The 24,386-nt window shown below is 35.5% G+C and overlaps 1 protein-coding gene across 4 annotated transcripts in view; it reads left to right on the top strand.

The window, feature by feature from the left end:
* Positions 1 to 24,386, top strand: part of PJA2 (praja ring finger ubiquitin ligase 2) — a 64,335-nt gene that overhangs the window by 14,955 nt on the left and 24,994 nt on the right. For 3 of the 4 annotated variants that reach the window (XM_080678927.1, XM_080678928.1, XM_080678930.1), the window contains 4 exons: positions 7,084 to 7,201; positions 8,658 to 8,858; positions 10,467 to 11,517; positions 22,164 to 22,346. In XM_080678927.1, the coding sequence (XP_080535053.1) occupies positions 7,171 to 7,201; positions 8,658 to 8,858; positions 10,467 to 11,517; positions 22,164 to 22,346 (1,466 nt within the window). In that variant the 5' untranslated portion in view covers positions 7,084 to 7,170. Of the gene's footprint in view, positions 1 to 5,257; positions 5,314 to 7,083; positions 7,202 to 8,657; positions 8,859 to 10,466; positions 11,518 to 22,163; positions 22,347 to 24,386 lie in introns of all 4 variants that reach the window. The other variant, XM_080678929.1, reaches the window with a different exon arrangement.

Raw genomic sequence — 24,386 nt, forward strand, 5'->3', positions numbered from 1 at the left:
AATCTCCCAATCCCCTCCACACTCATATATGCCTTTTTTTGATAGCACACATTTAACTGTCTCAATATCAGATATTTAATTTATTCTGAGCACATTTTTTACTTTCACTATTGAATGTAATTGCAACATTGAATTTTTCTATTTTCCTGTACCTTTGTTTTTGTTTTCCTGGCTTAGATGTGGAAGTAAATATCTGCTCCTGCTTTATTCTGCACTAATTTGACTTGTGTATCTCAAAGGAGGGTGGGCCCTTTTTATTTGTGCTACATCTGAATCGGATATTTTTTTATCTAAATGAAAGAAATTTGAGGAATATTCTTCATCTTCTTTTTTTAATGGATTGGGACTTTATTTTTATCTCAATTATTTTTGACTACCCTTAAAATTTTTTTCTTCCCTAGCCAATTTTACCTCCATTAAACCATAGAAAATGTTTATTGTTATAGTGTGTTGGGTATATGCTCATTCAATTCTTTCTTTACAGATTTCTTTCTGTAGGTATATTTTTTAAAGCAGTATTTTATAACATTTTTTAAACAGCATAACTTAAAAACATTTGGTGAGATAAAAGCTTCACCATAACAAATAGGAAATACATTTTTTGATATTTATGTATAAACTTTGGGGATTATCCAAATATCTGTTCCTGATTACATATATTTTATGTTTCACATATGTTTTTAATGTAATTTTCACTACATCAATGCTGAGTTTATTCCTCTTTTATAATAGTTTATGGAAGTTTTCAGAGAAGAATAGTATTTAAGCAAGGTTAGCTTTTATCAGAATACCTCTCACTGTTACTAGAGATAGCAAACCCATTTCATCTCAGAAGGTTAACATTTGTACTTTAAATTTTCTCCCTCTGATTTAATTATAAATTTTACAGTTGTCTCACTGAAGAATTTGGTAGTCATATTCTGTAAGTTTTCTTTTGTAGCAGTCTATAACTTCAAAATCTAGTGATTGAGACTTCCTGTAATTAATTTTAGTAATGTGCCCAGTTGTTTACAGTTACGTATAGGAATATTATCACTTCAGCCCTTAGTTATTGTATATCTAATTACATCTACTTGATTATTTTGTAGTTCTGTATATGTACAAGCAACCACTTGTGCTTGTGGCTAGAAGATATGAAAAGTCTAGAGGTAGATTTAAAAATATGTAGAAGTGAAGAATTTAAGTACAAGCTTAAATTGTTATTCAAAATAGATGCTCTATTAATCTCTTGGAATACTTACTTTGCCTTAGCAACTGAAAATAGAAAGATGAAATGTTTGTAGGTTAAGTTGAAGTATAATTGATTCATATATATATATATATATATATATATATATGAATGAAAGTTGTCTAGTAGCATTTGTCATTGTTACAAACTCATTTTGTCATGAAGTTTATGTTTCTGAATTTATAGCTCAAATGTAATAATTATAAAAATTTTGTGACAAAAGAATTTTTTTACTAAAAGGAAATGTAGGCTACATAATTATAGAAGTTTGTTTTAAAAGAATTTTGAGAAACATTTTTAGGATATTTCGAGACATGTAAAGCTAAATATTGGAGAATATAATGGGCTTATGAGAGTAATCAAGACTTTCCCTTTTAAATAGAAGGATCAAATTGTATTGTTTCTCAACTAACTTATCTATTTCTAGAAAAGACCATTTTAAAATTTTTTTATTTGTTTGGGTACCTGAAACCTATATAATTTTATTAACCAATGTCACCCCAGTAAATTGAATAACATTTTTTTTAAAATTATGCATTCATATGATTCTAGAAAAGACACTTTAAAGGTGAGCTATTTCTAGTCAATTTACTGAATTGGAAAAATATTTGCAACTCAGTGGTATGTGATAAGGGTTTAATATCCTAAATGTATAAGAATTTTATAACCCAATATAAAAAAAAATAGATTTGAAAGTGGGCAGAGGATATGACTAGACATCTTTTCAAAGAAGACATACAGATGGCCAACCGGTACATGAAAAGATGCTCAACATTACTAATTGTCAGGGAAATGCAAATGAAAGCACAATGAAATATCAACTAACACCTGTTAGAATGGTTATTATGAAATAGACAAGAAGTAACAAGTGTTGGGGAGGATGTGGAGAAAAGAGAACCCTTGTGTACTATTGGTAGAAATGTAAATTGGTACAGCCACTATAGGAAACATTATGGAGGTTCCTCAGAAAATTGGGAAGATAATTACCATATAACCCAGCAATTACAATTTGGGGTATTTATCTGTAGAAAACAAAAACATTTAACTTGAAAAGACCCCACTATGTTCATTGCTGGAAACAACCTACATGTTCATCAATGGATGAATGGATAAAGATGATGTTGTATCAAGTTAAGGAATCCCAAAGGGTTGCTGGCATCCAACCAGAAGTACAGAAGGATTCTTTCCCAGAGCCTTTGGGGAGAGCACTGCCCTACCAACATCTTGATTTTGGATTTTTAGTCTCCAGAACTACGAGAAAATAAATTATTTTAAGCCACCCTTCCTCCCTCCAATAAGATCTTCGGGGGCAAAAAAAGTGATTTTACATACACACACACTCAAAAAATGGGTGAAGGGGTTAAAAAGGCACTAACTTTTAGTTATAAAATAAGTCCTGGGTATATAATATACAGCATGGTGACGGTAGTTAATAATACTTTATTGCATATTTGAAAGTTGCTGAGAAAATAGGTCTTAAAACTTCTTATCACAGGAAAAAAATGTGTAACTCTGCGGTGATGGGAATGAACTAGATTTAATTGTGATTGTTTTGCAATATATACAAATATTGAATCATTATGTTGAATGCCTGAAACTAATATAATGTTATATGTCCATTATACCTCACCTTTTTTTTTTTTTTTTTTTTTTTAAAGAGAGAATTATTTCTGGCTCTCAGCAAATGGGTCACAGGAGTATAGAACCATCCTTTCAGTTGAAACTATCTCCCTCTGTGTAAAGCTTCATTTGAATCAGTTAGATTTAAATTCTAAAAGTAAGTGTCTATGATTCAGTAGTTATTTAATGAGTGTCTACTAGGTGATAGGTGGAGTATAAGTGCTAAGCAGCAGTTCTGACAGTCCCATCAAGTAAAAGACCAGTATAATTCCTTTTCTTTTTTTAATATATTTTTATTGATTTCAGAGAGGAAGGGAGAGTGAGAGAGATAGAAACATCAATGATGAGAGAATCATTGATTGGATTGGCTGTCTCCTGCATGGCATCTGCTGGCGATCGAGCCCGCAACCTGGGTATGTGCCCTTGACTGGAATCAAACCAGGGACCCTTCAGTCCACAGGCCTATGCTCTATCCACTGAGCCAAACCGGCTAGGGCTGGTGTAATTTTTTTTGATGCTGTCAACCACAACATGGCACTTCGCATGCTGAGAACTAGAGCTTTTAAAGGGAGAAATATATTTTCAAGAGATGGTATTAGAAAATCTTGTTCTAGTAATAGGTGGAACTATAAGAAAATCCAGTGTCTAAGTACATGTAATTTTCATTATTTGTATTATCTATTGCAGGATAATGTATTAGGCTGCAATAGACTTAACGGCTCAGAACATTTATAATCTCATAGTGGGTGTGTCAGAAATTCAGGAGCATCCTGGCTGGGTGGTTTTGCCTCAAGGTCTTTCATAAGGTTTTACTCAAGATTTAGGCCAGGAGTACAGTCATCTGAAGACTTGATTGTGGCTGGAGCAACTGCTTCCTAGCTGGTTCAGTAACATGGCTATTGCCAGAGGACCTCAATTCCTCAAGAATTGCCAGTTACTCCTCATATGGACCTTTCCATAGAACTACTTGAGTGATCTCATGATGTAGCAGCTGTTTTCCCTTAGAGAAAGAGAGCCAAGGGAGAGAAAACAGAGGAAGCCACAGTGCCTTTTGTGCCCTAATTTTTTAGATCCTGAACTGTCACTTCTATCACATTATCTTCATTAGAAACAAGTTACTAAGTGCAGATCACACTTTACAGGGAGCAAATTAGGCTCTGCTTTTTTGAAGGGTGAAGTATTAAAGAATTTGTGGGTATGTTTTAAAACCACCGCATTATTCTAATAGAGGTTTTGTGATGCTTTTGGGGATCAGGAATATTTGTTCATTTTGTTCATTGTTGTATCCTCAGCACTGCAAATAGTGCCCTGGAACATGTCAGAATAAAGCCTTATTCCAAAGAAAAGGCTTTAGGTAAAATACTCATGAACTTAAGTCCATAAGATTGCCATTTATTGTACTGTAAATGTATAAAGATTCTAGTTATGATTTTTTTCTTATTAAAACAATATTAATTAGAGCTTTTATTTTTGCCAGTATGATTTTTTAGATATATTTTCACCCTTTACCTATTGCTAACAGTCTCACTCAGTTCAGATAGAGCAGCAATCACCAACCTTTTGGACCTCACGGACCACTAGTGATCTGTGGACCACCGGTTGGCTACCGCTGAGATAGAGGATTACAACTTGTTGCTAAATTTATAATTTACTAAGAGGCCCGGTGCACAGATTCATGCATGGGTGGGGTCCCTCAGCCTGGCCTGTGCCCTCTCGCAACCCGGGACCCCTCAGGGGCTGTTGTACTGCTGGCCTGCAGGGATCAGGCCGAAACCGGCAGTCAGACATCCCCCGAGGGATGTAGCAGTACTGAAGCAGCAGGCAGCCGGGGAGGAACCCGAGTCGGGCAGGGCACCCTGCAGCTCCCACTCCCCTCTGCGCAGGCCGCCGCTGCCTACTGCCCGCCGCCTCCACTGCTTGCTGCCACCGCAGCTGTGCTCACCAGCCATGAGCCTGGCTTCTGGCTGAGTGGCACTCCCTCTGTGGGAGCACACTGACCACCAGGGGGCAGCTCCTGCGTTGAGTGTCTGCCCCCTGGTGGTCAGTGCATGTCATAGTGACCAGTCATTCTGGTCAACCGGTCGTAACAGTTGCTTAGGCTTTTCTATATATAGATATGGGGAAAATGTATGTGTATACTCTTTGTTAATAGCTATTCATGGCTAGACAGATAACATACAGTGAAATTCATTTACAGAACTATTGTCTTTTAATAAATGTGAGTTGGTGATAGGAAGTTAGCAATAGCTCAAATGTTTAAATCAGGTGTTTAAATAAAAAATTAAGTCCTTATCAAACTTTGAGAAGAGCACAGATAACTTTTGAAATAGTAAATAAGTGTATTAATTTCAAAACTGCAGAAGGTCTTTTTATATTCTTACATGGTAAACTTTGATTTTTCTAATTTAGACTAGGTTCCTATTTGGGATTAAAATATCTGAATGATCAGTTGACTAATGTAAAGCGTAAGTATATCATTATTTACACACATTAATTTTTAATTGTCATAAGCCATTATACATTACTTATCATACATTATATATTGTATACTAGTACATTATACATTAATCACCTAAGCCTAAGTTTGTATTCTTAGGCTTAACTTTTTTAATAAACCAGGGCTAGAAGAACAATATAGTCCTTGATGGAAAAGCAAAGATAATATAGTGTACTAGAGTCCCAAATAATTTGATCACATACCCCAGTCAGCACTTCTCCAAATATATTTGCTTATTTACTTATAAATTGTGTGTATTGTTACTATTGTCAATCTTAGAGATGAAATATACTAACAGCAAGATATATAATTACAGCAAGATTTTTCAAGAGCTGTAAAACTGTTTTCAAATAGCCATCTTATAGCCAAAACCGGTTTGGCTCAGTGGATAGAGCGTCAGCCTGCGGACTGAAAGGTCCCAGGTTCGATTCCGGTCAAGGGCATGTAACTTGGTTGCGGGCACATCCCCAGTAGGAGGTGTGCAGGAGGCAGCTGATCGATGTTTCTCTCTCTCATCGATGTTTCTGACTATCCCTCTTCCTTCCTCTCTGTGAAAAATCAATAAAATATATTTAAAAAAAAAAAAAAGCCATCTTATAGTTATACTAGTGGCCCAGTGCACATTGAAAGGGAATTAATTAGAAGAAGTATTTTAATATCGCTATTTACCCTTTCTCTATAATAGAAGTGTCAACCAAATTCACCATTGACAATGATAGATTGTAACGCGTGCAATTGGCGCCAGCGAGAGCTTTATATGTATTGCGCATGCGCAAGTCAACCTAGCCTTTCTTGTATATATAGAATAAACTTGCTTAAATAGACCTGCTTCCTGATTTAGCTAAACTTTTTCCAGCCCAGTGAAGCACCCTAATTTCTCTTTCAGATAATTTTCAGCAACACAGCAGTAAATAGCAATATGAAGCAGATTATTATTGTAGTTCACGCAGGGAGAACAAAGGGTAAAATATTTAACTGCAGCAGTGTTTGACTATATTCTATGCAGTGAGAAAACCTGAAGTCATTTTCAAGGTTCACCATTTCTTACTTCTTTTCAGTTGGGTCAAGTTTCTAAACTTTCTAAATCTCTGTTTTCCTGCTAATGAAAAGAAAATAGGATTCCATCGAGTCTCCTATCTACCTACTGCAGGACTTCTGTGAGGATCAAATGAGATGAGGCACGGGAAAACGCTTCACAGACATTTGGTTAAAGTTTAAAATGTTTGGAGGCTAGTTGCTAGGGAGAGGAAGCCGGGTGTTGCTACATGACGTCATTACCTGGCGCCCACAGCAACCGTTTCTGGGCTGGGATGGGCTGTGGGCTGCATTTTGCACCATGGGGTCTTGGCATCGTTGGCTGTGATTTGGTGGGCTGTTGCTCCGGGGTGGTGGCAGGGCCTGTGTCCCACTTGGGGGAAGCCGAGAGTTGCTTTGTCGGTGCCAGGTCCACGGTGCCATTTCTTTGTAAATGGCCAGTGCGCATTACGGCAGCTCCTGCATTGAGCATCTGCCCCCTGGTGGTCAGTGTGTGTCATATCGACCAGTTGGACTTTCGGAGGGATGCTTAGCATATTAGCCTTTTATATATATAGATGAGGTTTTTTGATTAACCTGTCTAATCAGATTAATTTTTTGTTGTTATATGGCTAACAAAGGTTTCACTAGAAGCAGATAATAATTTTGCCTTTTAGTTTTGTGCTTGTATTGTTATTTTGTTTAATCCATTGTTTCTTTGTAGGAATCTTCTGCAGCTTATTAATTGTGTGAGTAAAAACTAAGTCACATCCAAAATTCCATTGAACTGGGCACACAGAAACTGCCATATATGTCACAGTTTACTGAAAAAGAGCCAGCAGGTAAGCAGGGTGTCTCTGTCAGTTTCTCTACATTGAGGACTTACATTTTTCCCTCCAGATACCTCAGTGTCATACATGACGTGATTATGGTCCTACTTAAGGCCAGTTTTCCTCCATATGTTAAATAGTTATAAAGCTGCATTTCTAATTTTTTATATTCCTTTCACATACCCTTGGCTTCAATTGTACTTTCCACTTTGGAGACTATTTCTTTGGAGTTATAGTTAAGGGCACTGGTTCTGGAGTCATATTATTGTATTATGGAGCAAACTACTTAAATACTTAATTTTAACCTTAATTTTTTTATCTTTAAAATAAACTATAGTATTTACCTCATTAGGTTGTTGAGGGAATTAAATAACATAATGTAATACTTGCTATTGTATTTTATAAGTACATGTTTTCCTTTCATGCTTGGAAACAATTATACTTCTTATTTTAATGCAATAAAATATGTAACTGTCGTATTTATTGACTGTTCCATATACTGTGGGATAATATTTTGTTTAGTTCCTACATTGTATACATAAAATCAAATTGACTAAGTATACTTATACTTAATACATATAAAATAATGTCATATTTAGTAAAAGATGCTACTGTTTACTACTATGTATTTCTCAATCATCATAACTTAGTATTCAAGTTATTCAAATGTTGGTGGTTTTTCTTACCGTAATGTATACCAGTGGTAATTTTGAAAGGTGGGGTAGCATGTATTTGACTTAGCTCATCATTATTTTCTTTTAGAGAATTTTACCTGGCCCTAACTTTTTGGACTTATTTTTTGTGGGTCCAGTTGGTTCTTTATGGTATTATAGATACCGTTTAAAGAAGTAACCTGTCACCTTTGACAGGAATGTATTCCTCGTAATGTAATTGAAACCATCATCATATCATGTGCTAGTACTGAAATCAACAGATATGTATTGAGCACTTATATGTAAGGTACTTTACTGAGATAATTTGGAGAATCATTTTCCAATCCTTAATGAGCTTTTGTACTATAGTAGTTTGGTAGGTTACATTATAAAAGTCTTAAATACCTTAAAGGAACCAAACTTTAAAAGATATTTTTGTGGGTAAAGAGGCCACATAACTTTTATAACATAGTACATATTAATAAGGTACACTTGAGAAAATGAGAACTGCTTGCGTATTAAAATATTGGTTGATTATTTTATTTTTACTTTGTTTTATTTTCTAAATCTATATTGAGAGGGTATTATTATATAAGCATTAAGATTTCAATATAAGTAATATTTAGAAATTGGTTGACACTCTTGAATTGCTTACTAGTAGATAAATGAAACTTAACTTACAAAAAAAAATAAGGTACACTTGATGTTTAATAGCATATGATTTGGCAAATAGCATATATGTTCAAACAGTACCCCCACCAATCACCAGTATGAAAGTAATTGCTGTAACTCTTACTTTTAACTCTGTTTTTCAGCAATGGATCAAGAATCCAACAAGGCTGCCTGGCCCAAACCAGCGGGAGGATATCAGACAATCACAGGCAGGAGATACGGAAGAAGACATGCCTATGTCAGTTTTAAACCTTGTATGACAAGGCATGAAAGAAGCTTAGGTCGAGCTGGTGATGACTATGAAGTGTTGGAACTAGATGATGTTCCAAAGGAAAATTCCTCAGGTACGTACCACAGAATTGTTTAAAAACTATTAATAAGCCTGAGGGAATTAATCTTGTCATATTTAAAATTGTGAATGGGTTTTATGTGTGTCTGTGAGTAAAAATGCTGTACATTTCTATGAAGAAATTCTATTCTGAAATTTTTAATTAATTTAAAATTTTATTGAATTAATATTAATATTTAAGCATAGAAGAAAATAGAATGTGGCCAATTATTAAAATATAACTACACTTTCGTATCAGTGATTACATTGTCACATCCTTCAACCAGAGGAAATCATGCTTTAATCAAATACATTTTTAAAATATTAACTGAGTATATTTTTCCCTGCATATTAAGTTTAAATTTTGTTTTTTAAAATTGTTTCTTAAATCAATGTAGCTTGGCTCATTTGATTTTTAAAAAAGTCATTTTATAAAATGCCAAGTAATTCTTAGTCAATTAAAATTTCTTAACCATTCAGTGGTTTGAAAAGTATTTTGCAGATATTCATGTATTAAAATATATGATTTTGGACTAGAATGCCATCTTTCTCTTGTTCTGAACAAACTGGATAATTCTAGATTATTTTTATTGTCATCTATAATAATAAAAGCATAATATGCTAATTAGATCACCTTCTGGATGAAGCTGGGGCTGTGAGGGAAGCTTGGGTCCCAGGTGCTAGAGGGAAGTTGGTGCTGGCAGCCGGGGGAAGGAAGGACTTCTCTTGCATGAATATTGTGCATCAGGTCTCTAGTTTATATATAAGAATCTGAATTATTATGTAAGGTCATTCTATTAAAGAAGACTTTTGGTGGTATGACAAGGCCGATCTTCAGTTATTTGTAATTTATAAATTTTTGTTCCAATAAATTTCATGTCTTCATTTTTATTATTCAGTTAGTAGTGATAAAAGATACTCATGCTAAAGTAATTTATAGACTTGATATGATTTTATTCTTGTATCAAGATTCTGACAATCTGTGGCAAAGAGAATCAACATTGACTTTTTCGTTGTTTTTCATTCATAGCTGTAACATATCTGAAGTTAACTCATTATAGCTATATTACCACAGTCTACTTTTGGGATAGAAATCTAATATTATGTATCAGAGACTGAGATAAAATCTTCTGAATTGACATCAAACACAATAGAGTCTCATTTCTGTTGTATATGTAATCTGATCTTATATCTATCATAAGTACTTTTGAAGTGGTTTTTTTTTTACACCTGCATGTAATAGAAGAAGTTAAGTTTGAATTGCACACCCCAAGAACTGGGAGGGCAGTGACTTTACTTATGTCTTTTATTTTTTGGTCTTTCATTAGCCTCTGCTTTTAATGTATTTTACAGAATGTTTTAGGTATTAGGATTTAGGTGGAAAATCTGCAAAAGATATGTGAGATGATACTGAGTGACCACACAGTGGCATAAATGAACTCATAGAGTAACCATTCTGCCCTCCCAGTTAAGTACGGGTACATAGAAGCACCTGTCAGAGAAATTGTTTTATAATCTCAAAGAGGTAATAATTGGTATGATTTTTACTTAAAATAGCCATTATTAAATCAAATTTTATCTAAATTAATCCCTCCAAATATGTTTTCTTTTGATCTCTACGAAGGTTCCAGTCCATTGGATCAAGTTCAGTCTTCTTTACCCAACAATCCTTTATTTGAAAAAAGTGAAACAGAAATTCCCATTTGTGATACAGCATTGAATCAAATCATTGAGAGCAGTCCATCCTTTGCTGCAGTACAACATAGTGGGGAAGGCAGGGAGACCTTAGGAAGCAGTACAAATCTTCATAATAACTCTGAGGGAGAATATACTCCAGCAGCCTGTAATGCCTCAAGTGTCCAAAATGGAATTGCATTGATTCATACTGACTCTTATGATCCAGATGGCAGACATGGAGAGGAGGATAATGACCGTCTTCAGCCTTCTTCAGAAGTTGTGGAAGGTGGTAGACATCAGGAAGCTTTGGGCAATACAATATTTGAGTTGGAAAATGGAGAGGTAGAGGCAAATACAGGTCTTTTACCACCAGTTCCCGCTTTTAACTGTGAAATACAAGATGAGTTTGAAGTGTTTGATTCAGCGCCTTTAGTGAAAAGTTCTACTGGTGACATTGTCAGTCAAACCCATCAGGAATTTCGGAGGTCCTCTTCTGAGGAGGAAGTTATTAGAAAGAAAGAACAAAATAATACTAGCCAGGAGAGAAAGAGAGAAAATTCAACTGAAGATACAGCCTGTGCTCTGGGGCATATTTGCAGTGAACAAAATACCAGGGATAGGGACAACAAGCAGGGAAGTTCTCCCGAACAGGTAGTGAGGCCTAAAGTTAGAAAACTGATAAGTTCAAGCCAGGTGAACCAAGAATCAGGTTTTAATAGGCATGAGGCTAAACAAAGAAGTGTTCAGAGGTGGAGGGAGGCTTTGGAAGTTGAGGAAAATGGCTCCGATGACCTCTTGATAAAATGTGATGACTACGATGGAGAACATGATTGTATGTTCTTGGATCTACCTTTTGCACGAGTTACACAAAGTGAAACAGAAAATAACCAAATAACATCAGAAAGTGGAGCCACAGCAGGAAGGCAAGGAGTTATGGATAACACCTTTTGGAATAGCTGTGGAGATTATTACCAACTGTATGACAAAGATGAAGACAGGTAAGGTTTTATTCAATGCTTTGTCAGATTGTGTAGTGAACGAAGTGATTTCTTTTACTACCATGGTGTTTGATTGATGTGCTCTCTGACATCTCAGGGAATTACATAGATATTTTAACATATCAAATATTCTTTAAAAAATATATATTTTTATTGACTTCAGAGAGGAAGGGAGAGGGGGAGAAAGAGATAGAAACATCAGTGATGAGAGAGAATCATTGATCAGCTGCCTCCTACATGACCCCCCACTGGGGGTTGAGCCCACAATCTGGGCATGTGCCCTGACAAGGAATCGAACTGTGACCATCTGGTTTGTAGGTCAGTGCTCAACCACTGGGCCATACTGGCCAGGTTCAAATATTCTTATTTACCAAGTGCTAACCATACATGCAAAGTAGTAGTTAGTTTTTTAGAGAAACTGTCTTTGAGATGTTTTAGGAGTTCACAGAAATTATATCCAGGTGATTATTATTACAAAAGAATAGATACTAATTTAATTCTTTGTATCTCAATTAATGAAATTCAAGGTGAACATTTATCATAGTTTTAAAAATTCTGTGGTAAGCCAGTCTAGGTATGTTGTGTTTTTTTAATCCTCACCAGAGGATATTTTTCCATTGATTTTTAGAGAGAGTGGAAGGGAGAGGGAGGGAGAACAATACATCGGTGTGAGAGAGACACATCAATTGGTTGCTGCCCAGACTGGGATCAGAGATCAAGGCTGCAACCAAGGTATGTATCCTTGACCTGAATCACACCTGGGACCCTTCAGTCTGCAGGCTGACGCTCTATCCACTGCGCCAAACTGGCTAGACTAGAGCCATAACTTTTCTTATAATAAGCATTCTGATCCCTGTTACATACTTTTCTATTTTTTCAAAATGTAAGACAACAGAAAGAGAAATGGAGAATTTCTTTGTCCAATTGCTGATTCTATTATCCCAGAGTCCAAATGTCCTTTTAAGCTAGTTGAAACCCCAACTATGATCAATTACAAAGCAATTCCAAGATTTTATTAGCTTGTGGAAATAATTATTTTTTTAACTAGAAGGTGCAACAAAGGTGCACATTCCTTTAGAATGTGAATATACTTTATGTATTTTATATCATATAACAAAATTAATAAAATACTATATGAATTAACTAACTTGTAGGAACAGTTGAAATATAATACCTATACCATCATGGAAGTTTGTAAACTTTAAGGCTTAATAGACTATATTTTTGTAACCTTCTGTTTTTAAGTTAAGGGTAAAGATAGTTAAAAACTTTTGTCTGACATTTCTATTTTTCCAGTTTAGGTCCACAATCTTTTATCCAAAATCCACAAAGTTCTAAAAATGGATGTTGGCAGCAAAACCTGACCTGATGTTAACTTACTTGACAGCAGATCTGGGTCTGAACTAAAATGAGTCCTTTTTTTCAAGTATTTATAAATTTTAAAAATATATATATTTTATTGATTTTTTTTACAGAGAGGAAGAGAGAGGGATAGAAAGTTAGAAACATCGATGAGAGACACATTGATCAGCTGCCTCCTGCACGCCCCCTACTGGGGATGTGCCCGCAACCCAGGTTACATGCCCTTGACGGGAATCGAACCTGGGACCCTTCAGTCCACAGGCCGACGCTCTATCCATTGAGCTAAACCGGTTAGGGCAAATATTTATAATTTTTGTTGCAGTAATATAAGTGCTTGATTACCGGGTGCTGGCTTAGACCCACTGGGAATTGTTAGGTAATGTTCTAAACCTCAAGGGGGCAGGGAGGGGGCGGGAATCTAAATCACAAAACATTTTTATTCCTAAGACATTTGGATTGGATTGTTAACTGTATTTACCTTGAAGTTACTATTAAAAAATAAAACAACTTGGTCTTAGATAACTTATCTTTTGAAAGTATAACGGTGTTGTACTTTTTTCCCATTACATTTTTTGCTTTTGAAGAAAGTCATTTAATTTGGCTGTGCCCTCTCCATTGTGGACACACTAATAAAAAATAAAAACCTCTTTTGTTTGCTTTTAATAGTCAGGCATAATGTCATTTAATGAAGTTGAAATTTTTATGCTATTTGCCAACCTAAAAAGAAAACGTAGTTTTCTTGACTCTTGGCTTTTAAATTGATTCTTTTTGTGAATGGAAATGTTTTCTTTGCTTAGAATAATTCTGGGTTTTTTAATAGTTACAGGGTGTTGTATAATTGTTTCCCTTAAGTGAAATGTCATTAATCTGAACAATAATAGATTTTTTTTAAAATATATTTTTTTACAGAGAGGAAGGGAGAGGGATAGAGAGTTAGAAACATCGATGAGAGAAACATTGATCAGCTGCCTCCTGCACACCCCCTACTGGGGATGTGCCCACAACCAAGGTACATGCCCTTGACTGGAATCAAACCTGGGACCCTTCAGTTCCCAGGCTGACGCTCTATCCACTGAGCCAAACCGGTCAGGGCAATAGATTTTTTTTTACAAACAGATTATACAGATGAGAAAAGTACTTATAGTTAATAGAAACTTTTTTATCAACTTTTTAATAATATATTGACTTAAAGAACCTGTAGTTGGGTGTGCTTAAATGATAAAAGTAATTTTGGAACACTTTTAAAAAACACATTGAAATGCCAGAAACATGATTTTTTTTAAAGATTCACCACAGAATAAGTGTAATGGTTCTATTTAGGATTCTACTTATATTTTCATCTATAAATCTTAAGATATGTTTTAGGGCTTCATTTCACTAGTCACTACAATTTTAACGAGGAATTCTATTTCTATCTTAATGTTTCCAGTTCCTCTGAGCTTGCTCCCTGCAAAGGATCACAGTTGCCAGATGCCTTTTAATATGGTGCGAGATAAAGGTTGAAATTTAATAGTTGTAACTCCTGTTTAGTTTCATTTTGCCAATTGTTCTCCTACCTGATATTTTACGGTAGTCCTGCTCAGTTCTGATATTAGCAGGTTGGAGAAATGGGGAACACATTCACTCTACCATAAGTGTTTTGAGAAGGAAAGTACAAATAGCTTCTGCTTTGAATCTGCATGATTTTTTTTTTTTTTGCGTTTTCACTGCTTTGTAAAATTTATAGATGATGTACTTGAAAAATATTTTATGTTTGTATTGTAACAGTTACAAATTGAACTCCCTTATCAAGAGCATAACTAAAATTTACTGGGATATATGTAGATACAGAAATTTTGGCCACTTTAGAAACATATAGTGTATATATTCTTTATCAGTGGAAAGGCATTTTAGTGAATGCATGACCCTTTTCTTCCCTGAAAAATTCTAAATGATCACATAATCACATCTGAAACATTACAGTCTATGGGAAAAGCACTGCAGCTGGTAGCATTGCTCTGAGGTGTTTGACAGGAACTGAGCACCACCTTATTAAATTAGGACTGTAAGGGGAATTTTAATAGGCAGCATATAATTACCAGACTTGGAATTAGTCCAAAGAGCTAAGGTTAATATTCTGCTCTTTTGAAATACACCCTGAGAACTTTAATAACTGTTGAGGACAGATCTTGAGTTTAAAAAAACCTTTTAGCCATGTCAGTACATTTTAACCTTGGGCCTAACTGTTCTTCTAACCATTTCTTATAGCACTTTAGGTTTCTTTCACAGTTTTTTCTGTCCCTACTTAACCTTTCTTAAGAAGTAAAAAAACTTACCTCAGACAAGAATATTGTGAAAGCTTTTTTTGTTGATGATGTTGGGAGAATAAAAAGAGTATTAGCTATTTAGTTTATTTCAATTTGATATATTAAAAAAAGATTTATTGAAATCCTCCTAAGTGTCAGACTTTGTTCTGGGTACTCTGTAAATGCGAATAATCATGATCCCTGTTTCCTTGGTATTCACCAACCTTATGAAGAAGACAAGATGTACGGGTAATTATCATGACACTAAATTAAGCTCCTTTCCTCTTCTATATAAGTTAGATCAGGGCCATGAAGAAAGAGCTCCTCTGATCTTCCTGTATTGCGACAAATAAAACATCTATGAGCAGCCAAGACAAAGGTCTTAAAACACACACTAACATTTTAGCATACCCTTTCATCTTGTTTCCAAGTTCATAAGGATAAACGGCTTTGTTCTACAGGCATGCTAGGGTGTTACACATTATAATATTCTGATATTAATGGAAAGAACCAGAAAGTTATAAAAAGCAGGTACAATTCAAAAAAGATACCATTTGGATCTTATTTACTAAATTAAGCAGGCTTGTATATTTAAACAACTTCTATATATATCACTCTATTACAACATAGTTAAATGTTAACAGTGGTGAAATGTCCTAGACTGTTTAGATTATTTTCAGTATACTATCTTTGAAAATGCAAAGAATTATATGCTTTAACACAGTTTCCATCCAGAGTATTTTCAATAAGGTTTTTTTGATCCTCTCAGTCAGGTAACTAAATTATCTAAATGATTTGTACATAAATTATTTGTTTAGAAATCACATAATTTCATCCCATATGTGAAAAAGTTTTTTGGGTCACAACTCAATGTGTAAAAAGTATAACATTCTAATAAGTTATAGTGGTCTGCTTTTTAATATAGCTCTAAATGTTAATGGGAGACAATACTAGAGCATATGAAAATTAAACTGGTACTTAATTTAGTTTTTCTTTTGAGAATTTAAATGTTTAACTCATGTGTTTTTATAATCAAGAACAAATGGTCCTCTAATCCATAATTATTTCATATCCTATTTGTTCTGTTGCTTACTCACTTTGAAAACTTATTTTTAAATTCTTTCTCTTTTTGCTTTAGTTTCATGCACTCCTGTCACTCTTCAGTAGATAACTTTGTCTCCTGCTTTCTTATAGATACTGAAATAGTTAACCATGAACTTTCTTGTTTTCTTCTTCTTTATATTAGAACTAGAGGCCTGGTGCATGAAAATTCATGCAATGGAGGTGGGGGGGGTCGCTCAGCCCGGCCTGCCCCCTCTCACAGTCCAGGAGCCCTCAGGGGCAGGAGGCACCCAGCGATCAGGGGAAGGCGACACCCCCATCACACTTCTGCTGCTGCCACTGCCGGCAGCGCAAGCCTCAGCCAGTCCTGGTTACCTGAGCCTCGGCTGGCCCTGGGCAGCTGGGCAGCCGCCATCCAAGGCTTGCCTGCGCCTTGGGCATCAGCTGGGCAACCGCCATCCGAGGCTTGCCTGTGCTTGGGCGTTGCCTGGGCAGCTGCCATCCAAGGCTTGCCTGTGCCTCAGGCTGGCCCTGGGGCTGAGGGCGGGTCTGGCTGCACCATGTGCCTGCTGCGGGCCCCCCCCCCACCCCCCAGGCTGGGCTGAAAGGACTGTGGGACTCTGGCGGCAGGCACAAGGAGCAGCCAGATCCGCCTGAGGGGACTGAACGCCGCCATCTTGTGGCTATGGGCACCACCATCTTTGTGATGGTCAATTTGCATATTCCCTCTTTATTAGATAGGATAGGATATATCAGTATTTCTATTTTCAATGAAGAGAGGTAACTTTTCTCATTCTGTGCCTGCAGTCATATCTGACACCTTTTCTATTATCCTTATTCCTAGGTTGTTCCCCTCCACCTCCCATTCTCCAGTTTTTCTAAGTCTGGGGGAAAATCTTCACTTGATCTTGCTCCCTCTATTAACTACTTGCCCATTTGTTTTTCTCTTTGCTGACTTTTCAGAGTAAATGTTCCATACTCATATCTTCTATTCCTTCACTATCCACTCTTCTTAAACACCCCCAGATCTATTTCTCAATTTATTTGTCTATTCTGTAATGTTAACAATGACCTGATTTCCACAGTCAGGTGACTTTTTTCAGTATTCATTTTCTTTGACCACAGTGCTACTACTGAGCTTGCTCACCCTTTCCTGCTCCACAGTTTCTCTTCCATCGACCCATGTCTCCTCCAGACCTCTGGAGGCTTTGTGGACCAAAAGATAAAGCAAGGATATTGTGTAGGCACTTTTGTAACCATTTTAAAATGAAAAAAACAAAACAAAACAAAACAAAAAAAAAAACACAAAAACCATTCTTAGCTTCCAGCTCATAAAACAATGGACAGGTGGCTAGATTTGACTCATGGGCCAGGGCAGAATTTACTGACCTCTGGTAAAAAGACTAAAATTAAAGCTAATGGGATTACCAGGTGGCTGATATTACCATTTAGTAAGACAAACCAGAGGATATAGACTTTTTTAGGTATAGAAAAGAGGAAAATGGTGGTGTGCTGGTTGGAAATCCAAATGAAAGGTCTAAGCCAGTGGTCGGCAAACTCATTAGTCAACAGAGCCAAATATCAACAGTACAACAATTGAAATTTCTTTTGAGAGCCGAAAACTGACTTCTGCACATGGGCCACGAAGTTTCAGTCGCACTGTACATGCGTGCCCTCACGTGGTATTTTGTGGAAGAGCCACACTCAAGGGGCCAAAGAGCCGCATATGGCTCACGAGCCGCAGTTTGCCGACCACTGGTCTAAGCAAACAGCTTATATGATGAAGAAAGAAACTGCCACCTTTATTAAATGTTTGCCCTTTTCCAAAAATTGTGCTAACCATTTTATCTATAGTATTCATTTAAACATTACTATAGCCTTGAAAATTAGATATTAATATTCTCATTTTACAGATGAGGAATAGTGAGTTTAGGGAAGTTAAATGCCTGGGTTTGCATTATTAGTAAGTACTGAGCCAGGATCCTAACCTAAATCTGTCTTACTTCAAAGCTTGTGTTTAGCAATGTGGCATTCCACTACCAGGGGTAAAAAGAGGCTGTCATAGATGGAACTTTCACCTGATGTAAAATATATAAATACAGTATTTTGTTTCTTCGGTAAGGAAATTGCCTGTAGTAGGTTCTTTGTTTTCTGTTTGTTTTTGTGTTTTTTTTATAGTAAAAAAAAATCGTTATCAGAGTTACATAGTCTCCTCTGACTAGCTCTGTCTGAGCCAATTTGGACTTTTAAATTAATAATAGACATTAAGTTTGAAATTTGTCAGAATGTTCAGAATGAAACATTAATAGGAAATAGTTCATGTTCTGGAACATACTTTTAAAGAGGATTAATTTTTGGCCCTTTTGAAATAAACTGATATCGCTAAAAGTTTTAAAACTATGCAGTTGCACAGTCTTAGTTTACAAATGCTTCCTATTCAGGCTTATCTCTTCAGATACTTTTTTTGGTCATTATTAAAGAAACTGTGATTTTATACTTATAAAAAATACCTTTCAATGCATTGTTAAAGAGGTAGCAGTGCTGTAGTGAGTTTGACTAAATAGACAAGATGTCTAGTCCATGAGTTAACTAAGAACAAAAGAATGATCTGGGCCTGAAAGGGAAAAAAGGTGAAGTGATTGTGAAGACATTCTTGATGGTGGGAGAAATGCTTGTGGTGAAAGTTCATATTTCAGGGACAGTATCTGAAATAAAGTATTCACATAACAAAACAGTTGGATATAACAATGTACTAGTAACTGGCATCAGATTGTAGAAAATCATATATGCTATTTAAAGTTTCAACTTTTTTTATATAGTCCAGACTTTTCCAAACTGGGTGTAATATATTAAGTAGTACACAGACAAGTGTTACCAATTTTTATCATTATACTAGAGTTCCAGTGCACAGATTTGTGCACTGGTGGGGTCCCTCAGCCTGGTCTGCGCCTCTTGTAATCCAGAACCCTTCAGGGGATGTCAGACTGCTGGTTTCGGCCCGATCCCCACAGGCCTGGCCAAAACCGGCAGTCCGACATTCCCGAGGGAATGGATTAGTGTGCGAAGTGGCAGGCAACTGGGGAGGAGCCCGAGCCCAGGCTGGGCGCTGTGTGTGCTGCTCCCGCTCATCCCAGCCCTGCTGTGCCTGCTGGCCGCTGCCCATAGCACTGCCAAGGAGGCAGGAGAAGCTCGTGCTGCCGCAACCACGCTTGCTAGCTGTGAGGCCTGTGCCTGGCGCCTGTCCGTCAGCTGAGCGGTACTCCCACTGTGGGAACACACTGACCACCAGGGGGCAGCTCCTGCATTGAGCATCTGCCTCCTGGTGGTCACTGCGCATCATAGCGACTGGTCAACCAGTCATTCGGTTGCTTAGGCTTTTATATAGAGAGATATTTATTGTAATGGAAATAAAAAGTATAGCTAAGTCATCAAATTTGGAATTTTATGGATATTGCTTAGGAGGTAACTAAATGTATTTAAATAAAAAATGTTAAAAAAAGATTTGCTAACAGTTATTGGTGGCTTATTTACTAGGCACTGTTAGAATGTTTAATATATATTAACTCATTTACTCATCACACGAACTCAGTGAGCTATTAGACACTATTATATTTACCTGATATGTGAAGTGATAAAGGCACAGAGAGGTTAAGTAACTTTTTCACAGCTAATAAGTGGTGGATTCAAATCCAGGCAGGTTGACTGCAGAAAGGGACTTATCTGGCAGGTGAATTTTATTTTTAAAATATAACTTGAAAAGGAGTGTGAAATCTAAAAATGGATTAGTGGGCAGTTAGTGATTATGAAAGCTTAGTATGATAGTCAGGGCTGGGGATTGATAATTTTAAAATTATCTCAGAGGTGAGGGTTATGTAAATGAGTAATAATGGTACAGGCCAATGGTCTGCAAACTTTTTCTTAAAGGGCCAGACAGTAAATATATTAGGGTTTGGTAATTAAGAGAGAAAATCAAAGATAAACACGTAAAAAACATTATTTATTTATTTATTTATTTATTTATTTATTTATTTATTTTAGCTCACAGACAATACAAAATCAAAGATAAACATGTAAAAAACATTTATTTGTTTGTTTGTTTGTTTGTTTGTTTGTTTGTTTTAGCTCACAGACCATTTTTTAAAAGGCAGTAGGGCCAGATTTGACCCAAAGGCTGTGGTTTGCCAATCCTTGACATAGGCTTCTTAAATATATTGACTATTGATAGACATTCTTTTTGCATTAAAATTTGTAGATATTTTGTTATTGCATTAATCTAGAAAAGTTAAGTTCCATGTGTTATCCTTTCTGAACAGGATCATACTCTGAGTAAAATGTCTAAACTGAGGTATTTCTTTTAGTATGTAAAAAATCACCACAAATTAATATAGAAATCTTACCTAAATATTCTCAAAATTGGAATTGGTAATTTAGCTTCATAGTCAAGGAAATAGCTTAATAAGCTCCTTTAAATCTGTTTTCTGGTAGATTTTGATATTGATGCAAGCTTAGAAATGATTTACTTGATCTTAGATTATTCTTTGGGTCACAGATAATTTTACAGGCATTTTATTTGCATTTATTGCCTTTTACTTGCTATCCTAGAGCTACATTGCATTCCTTCACCAGGATGTCTGTGCCCTGCTGCCCACTGTTTATGGAAAATTGGATGCTGATTTTACTTCTTCTAACTTCTCAGAGTTCAGATTAATGCTGTTCTTTGTTAGTAGCATTTTGATCTCTTGGGTTCATCTACCTACAGAAGGAGGATCTCAATAACTAGTCTAGATATTAATAACATATTGTCATCATAAAGAAAAGACAATTTCTTACCAGTTATCACTTCCTTTCAAAAACATGAACTAAAATGGATTTCTCAAAAGTCATTGCACAAAAGGAATTCTTTAAGGGATTCTTGACCACAATGGTTGAGATGGTTGGAAGGGGTATTTAAGGTTTCTTTTTAACATCAGTAAGTAATATTTTTGCCTTTGTTAGTATGACTGGTGCTTTTAAGAGTAGTTAAATGTAACCAGATTAACCAGAGTTAAATATAAGCAATAAAATAATTTTCTGAGGTTCTTTATTAACCCCTTATCACATGTCTTGGTTTCTTACCTAAATATTCTCTTGAATTGAAATATATTTTGGGCTCATAGTCCTACCAAAGAACTTCACTAAAGATTTGTCAGTGCTACTTTATATGAATTTAAATGTATCTTCATTTTAAAGTCTGAAAAGGAAGGAAAAAATAGTTAAGCTTTTAAAACATGATAATAGTAGAAACTTATTCATAGAAGACATTTCATCATTTTGTCATTATGTTTAGACAGTTGTTTTAATTAGAAAGTTGTTTTAATTAGGCCAGGTGAATAATAAATCTATCATTATTTATTTTATGTAGCATTTTATTTATAATTACCAAGTTAGGTTTAAATTTTTACTTAAAAATATGTCTAAAATATGATGAACCTATATTTTGGCACCATGGAATTACTTACTTCCGTGAAGAAACTAATAAATTAATAATTCCATAACTTGCCTTGCCATATGCTACATTCACTTGAAAAAGTTACATTCTGCCCAGCTGGAGTGACTCGGTTGGAGCATCGTCCCTTGCACCAAAAGGTTGCTGGTTCGATTCTCCATCAGGGCACAGGCCCTAGGTTTTGGTTTCTCTCTCTCTCTCTCTCTCTTTTGCTCTCTCTCATCTCGCCTCCTCTCCCTTGCCCTCCCCTTCTCAGCATTCCCTCAGGTGAGGATTTAAAAAAAGTTGCATTCTGCTGAATATATTTATTTATTTACTTATTCATTTTAAAAATTAGCAACTGTTGAAGCATGTGTGACATCAGTAGTCTATACTATGATGCCTGGTTAACACTCCAAATGATAAATGCACATATAATGACAATTTATTTTCTTTCTGTTCTAAATTTCCAGTTCAGAGTGCAGTGATGGAGAATGGTCTGCTTCTTTGCCTCATCGATTTTCTGGTACAGAAAAAGATCAGTCCTCAAGTGATGAAAGTTGGGAGACTCTACCAGGAAAAGATGAAAATGAACCTGGACTACACAGTGATAGCAGTAGTCCTGAAGAAAACCAAGAATTATCTCTTCAGGAAGGGTATGTTTAACAAAGAGATGTATTGTTTTAAGAATGCTATATATCACATTCAAATGTTGGGTATGTTATTAAATGCATTTACAAGCCCTGTGTAGGACCAGTAGGTCCTACTGATTTTTTTCATTATGGTTTTGGTGTGTTACAAAGGATAGTCAAATTGAAAATACAGGCAATTTTAGTACCTTCCATTATAATACAGTATATGTTTCCACTTTGCTTTACTAAAGAAAACTTGGTCATTGAAAAGATCACTTTGATGGAGTTAGGTATGAGTGAATTAGAGCTGTAATTGCTATACAGAGGCTATATACTGTGAAATGCCAAATAGCAAATATTTTCAATTCTAACATTGTAGTGTAAAAGTAGCCATAGACAATGTGTAAATGAATGGGTATAGCTGTCTTGCAACAAGATTTTATTTATATAAACCAGTGACAGGCTAGAAATAACCTATGGGCCGCAGTTTACCAACCCTTGCTCTAGTTATTTCCACAGGAAGAGTGATTCTGGCTTTTAGGTTGATTTCACACACAGACACACACACACACACACACTTTTTTTTTTAATTGCACTAAGGAAGTACCCCCGCTATTATTTTATAGATTTCTAGCAAGAATTTTTGCTAATTTTATTAAAGTTTTTTTAGCATCAGTGGAAATGATCATAAAGATTTTTCACTTTTAAAGAATAATTATTTTACTAGATTTCTTAATATTTAATTGCCCTTGTTTCCTGAAATAAACTCAACATGATCACATAATCATGGTTTATTCTCATTATAGTGAACTGCTGGATTCTGTTTGCTAATATTTTACATAGGATTTTAATATTGAGAGCCATTGTGCGAATTGTTGCTAGTTGTTTTTTTTTGTCTTGATGACAGTTTGATACTTTGCTAAAAGTTTGTGTTTCCTTTTTATCTTTTTGAGTCCTGGTGTTTAAGTAGATTATTTATTCCTTTAAATAACTTATTCATTCCTTTAAAGTTGTTTAAATAGCTTCTTATTTAAATAGCTTGTTTATTCCTTTAAATGTTGTTAGTATTTGTTTGTGAAACCTAGGCTTGATGATGGAGTATCTTTGTGATAATTTTAATTTTCTTCTATGATAATTAGTTGGTTCTAATATTTAGTCTCATGGGATCGATTTTGGTGAATATGTTTTCTTAGGAAAAATCTTTCAGCTTAGACTAATATTAAAATTAGTATTTCTCAAAGGGTATAAATTTCCAGCTTGAGATTAATTCTGTAAGAAAACCTGGGAGTAAAATACATTAGAAAATCTGTAAAGAAAGAAATTTACAAATATAATTGGTTTTGACACATTGGTAGGTTGAGGTGGAGTCTTTTGCTCTTCCTGATTTTATGTTCTATCATCTTTAATCACTATTACTTAATTTACTAATATTGATTCATATGTAATTTGTGGTAGTAATTAGCTATTCATTCAGCAGATATTTATTGAGCATATAATATGTGCTAAGCATTGTGCTGGTTCCTGGGATTATATCAGTCAACAAGACAAATAAGATACCCTTGTGAAGCTCACATTATAGTGGCATAGACAGATAATAAAAGATACAAACATGTTACAAACTGTGATGATTAGTCTGAAGGAAATAAAACACTAATTTGATAGCAAGTAACTGATAGGGGCCTACATTCAGGGAGACTTCTCTTAGGAATGACTTTTGAGCTGGGATCTGAAAGATAAGAATTAGCAGTTGAGTAAGAGCTTTCTAGGCAGAAACAAAAGTCAGAGCAGAGGCATTGAAAAGGAAAGGGCTTTGTATGTATGAAGGTAGTGTAGCTGAAATGAAGGAGATGAAGTTCTCAGGAGCCAGACTATGCAGGACATACAGCATCTGGAATTTATTCAGAGATCAGTGAAATTTTAACTGGAGAAATCATTGATCTGACACACCTTTTTAAAAGATCACTCTAGCTGTTTCATGGAGGTTGAATTGGAAAGGGATTAAAGTTAAAAAGGGGGAAGCAGTAAATTTGGCTTTGGACTAGGGGATGATAAGTGAGGATTAAG

The sequence above is a fragment of the Plecotus auritus genome (assembly GCF_963455305.1).
Source record: "Plecotus auritus genome assembly, chromosome: 7".
NCBI classification, from domain to species: domain Eukaryota; kingdom Metazoa; phylum Chordata; class Mammalia; order Chiroptera; family Vespertilionidae; genus Plecotus; species Plecotus auritus.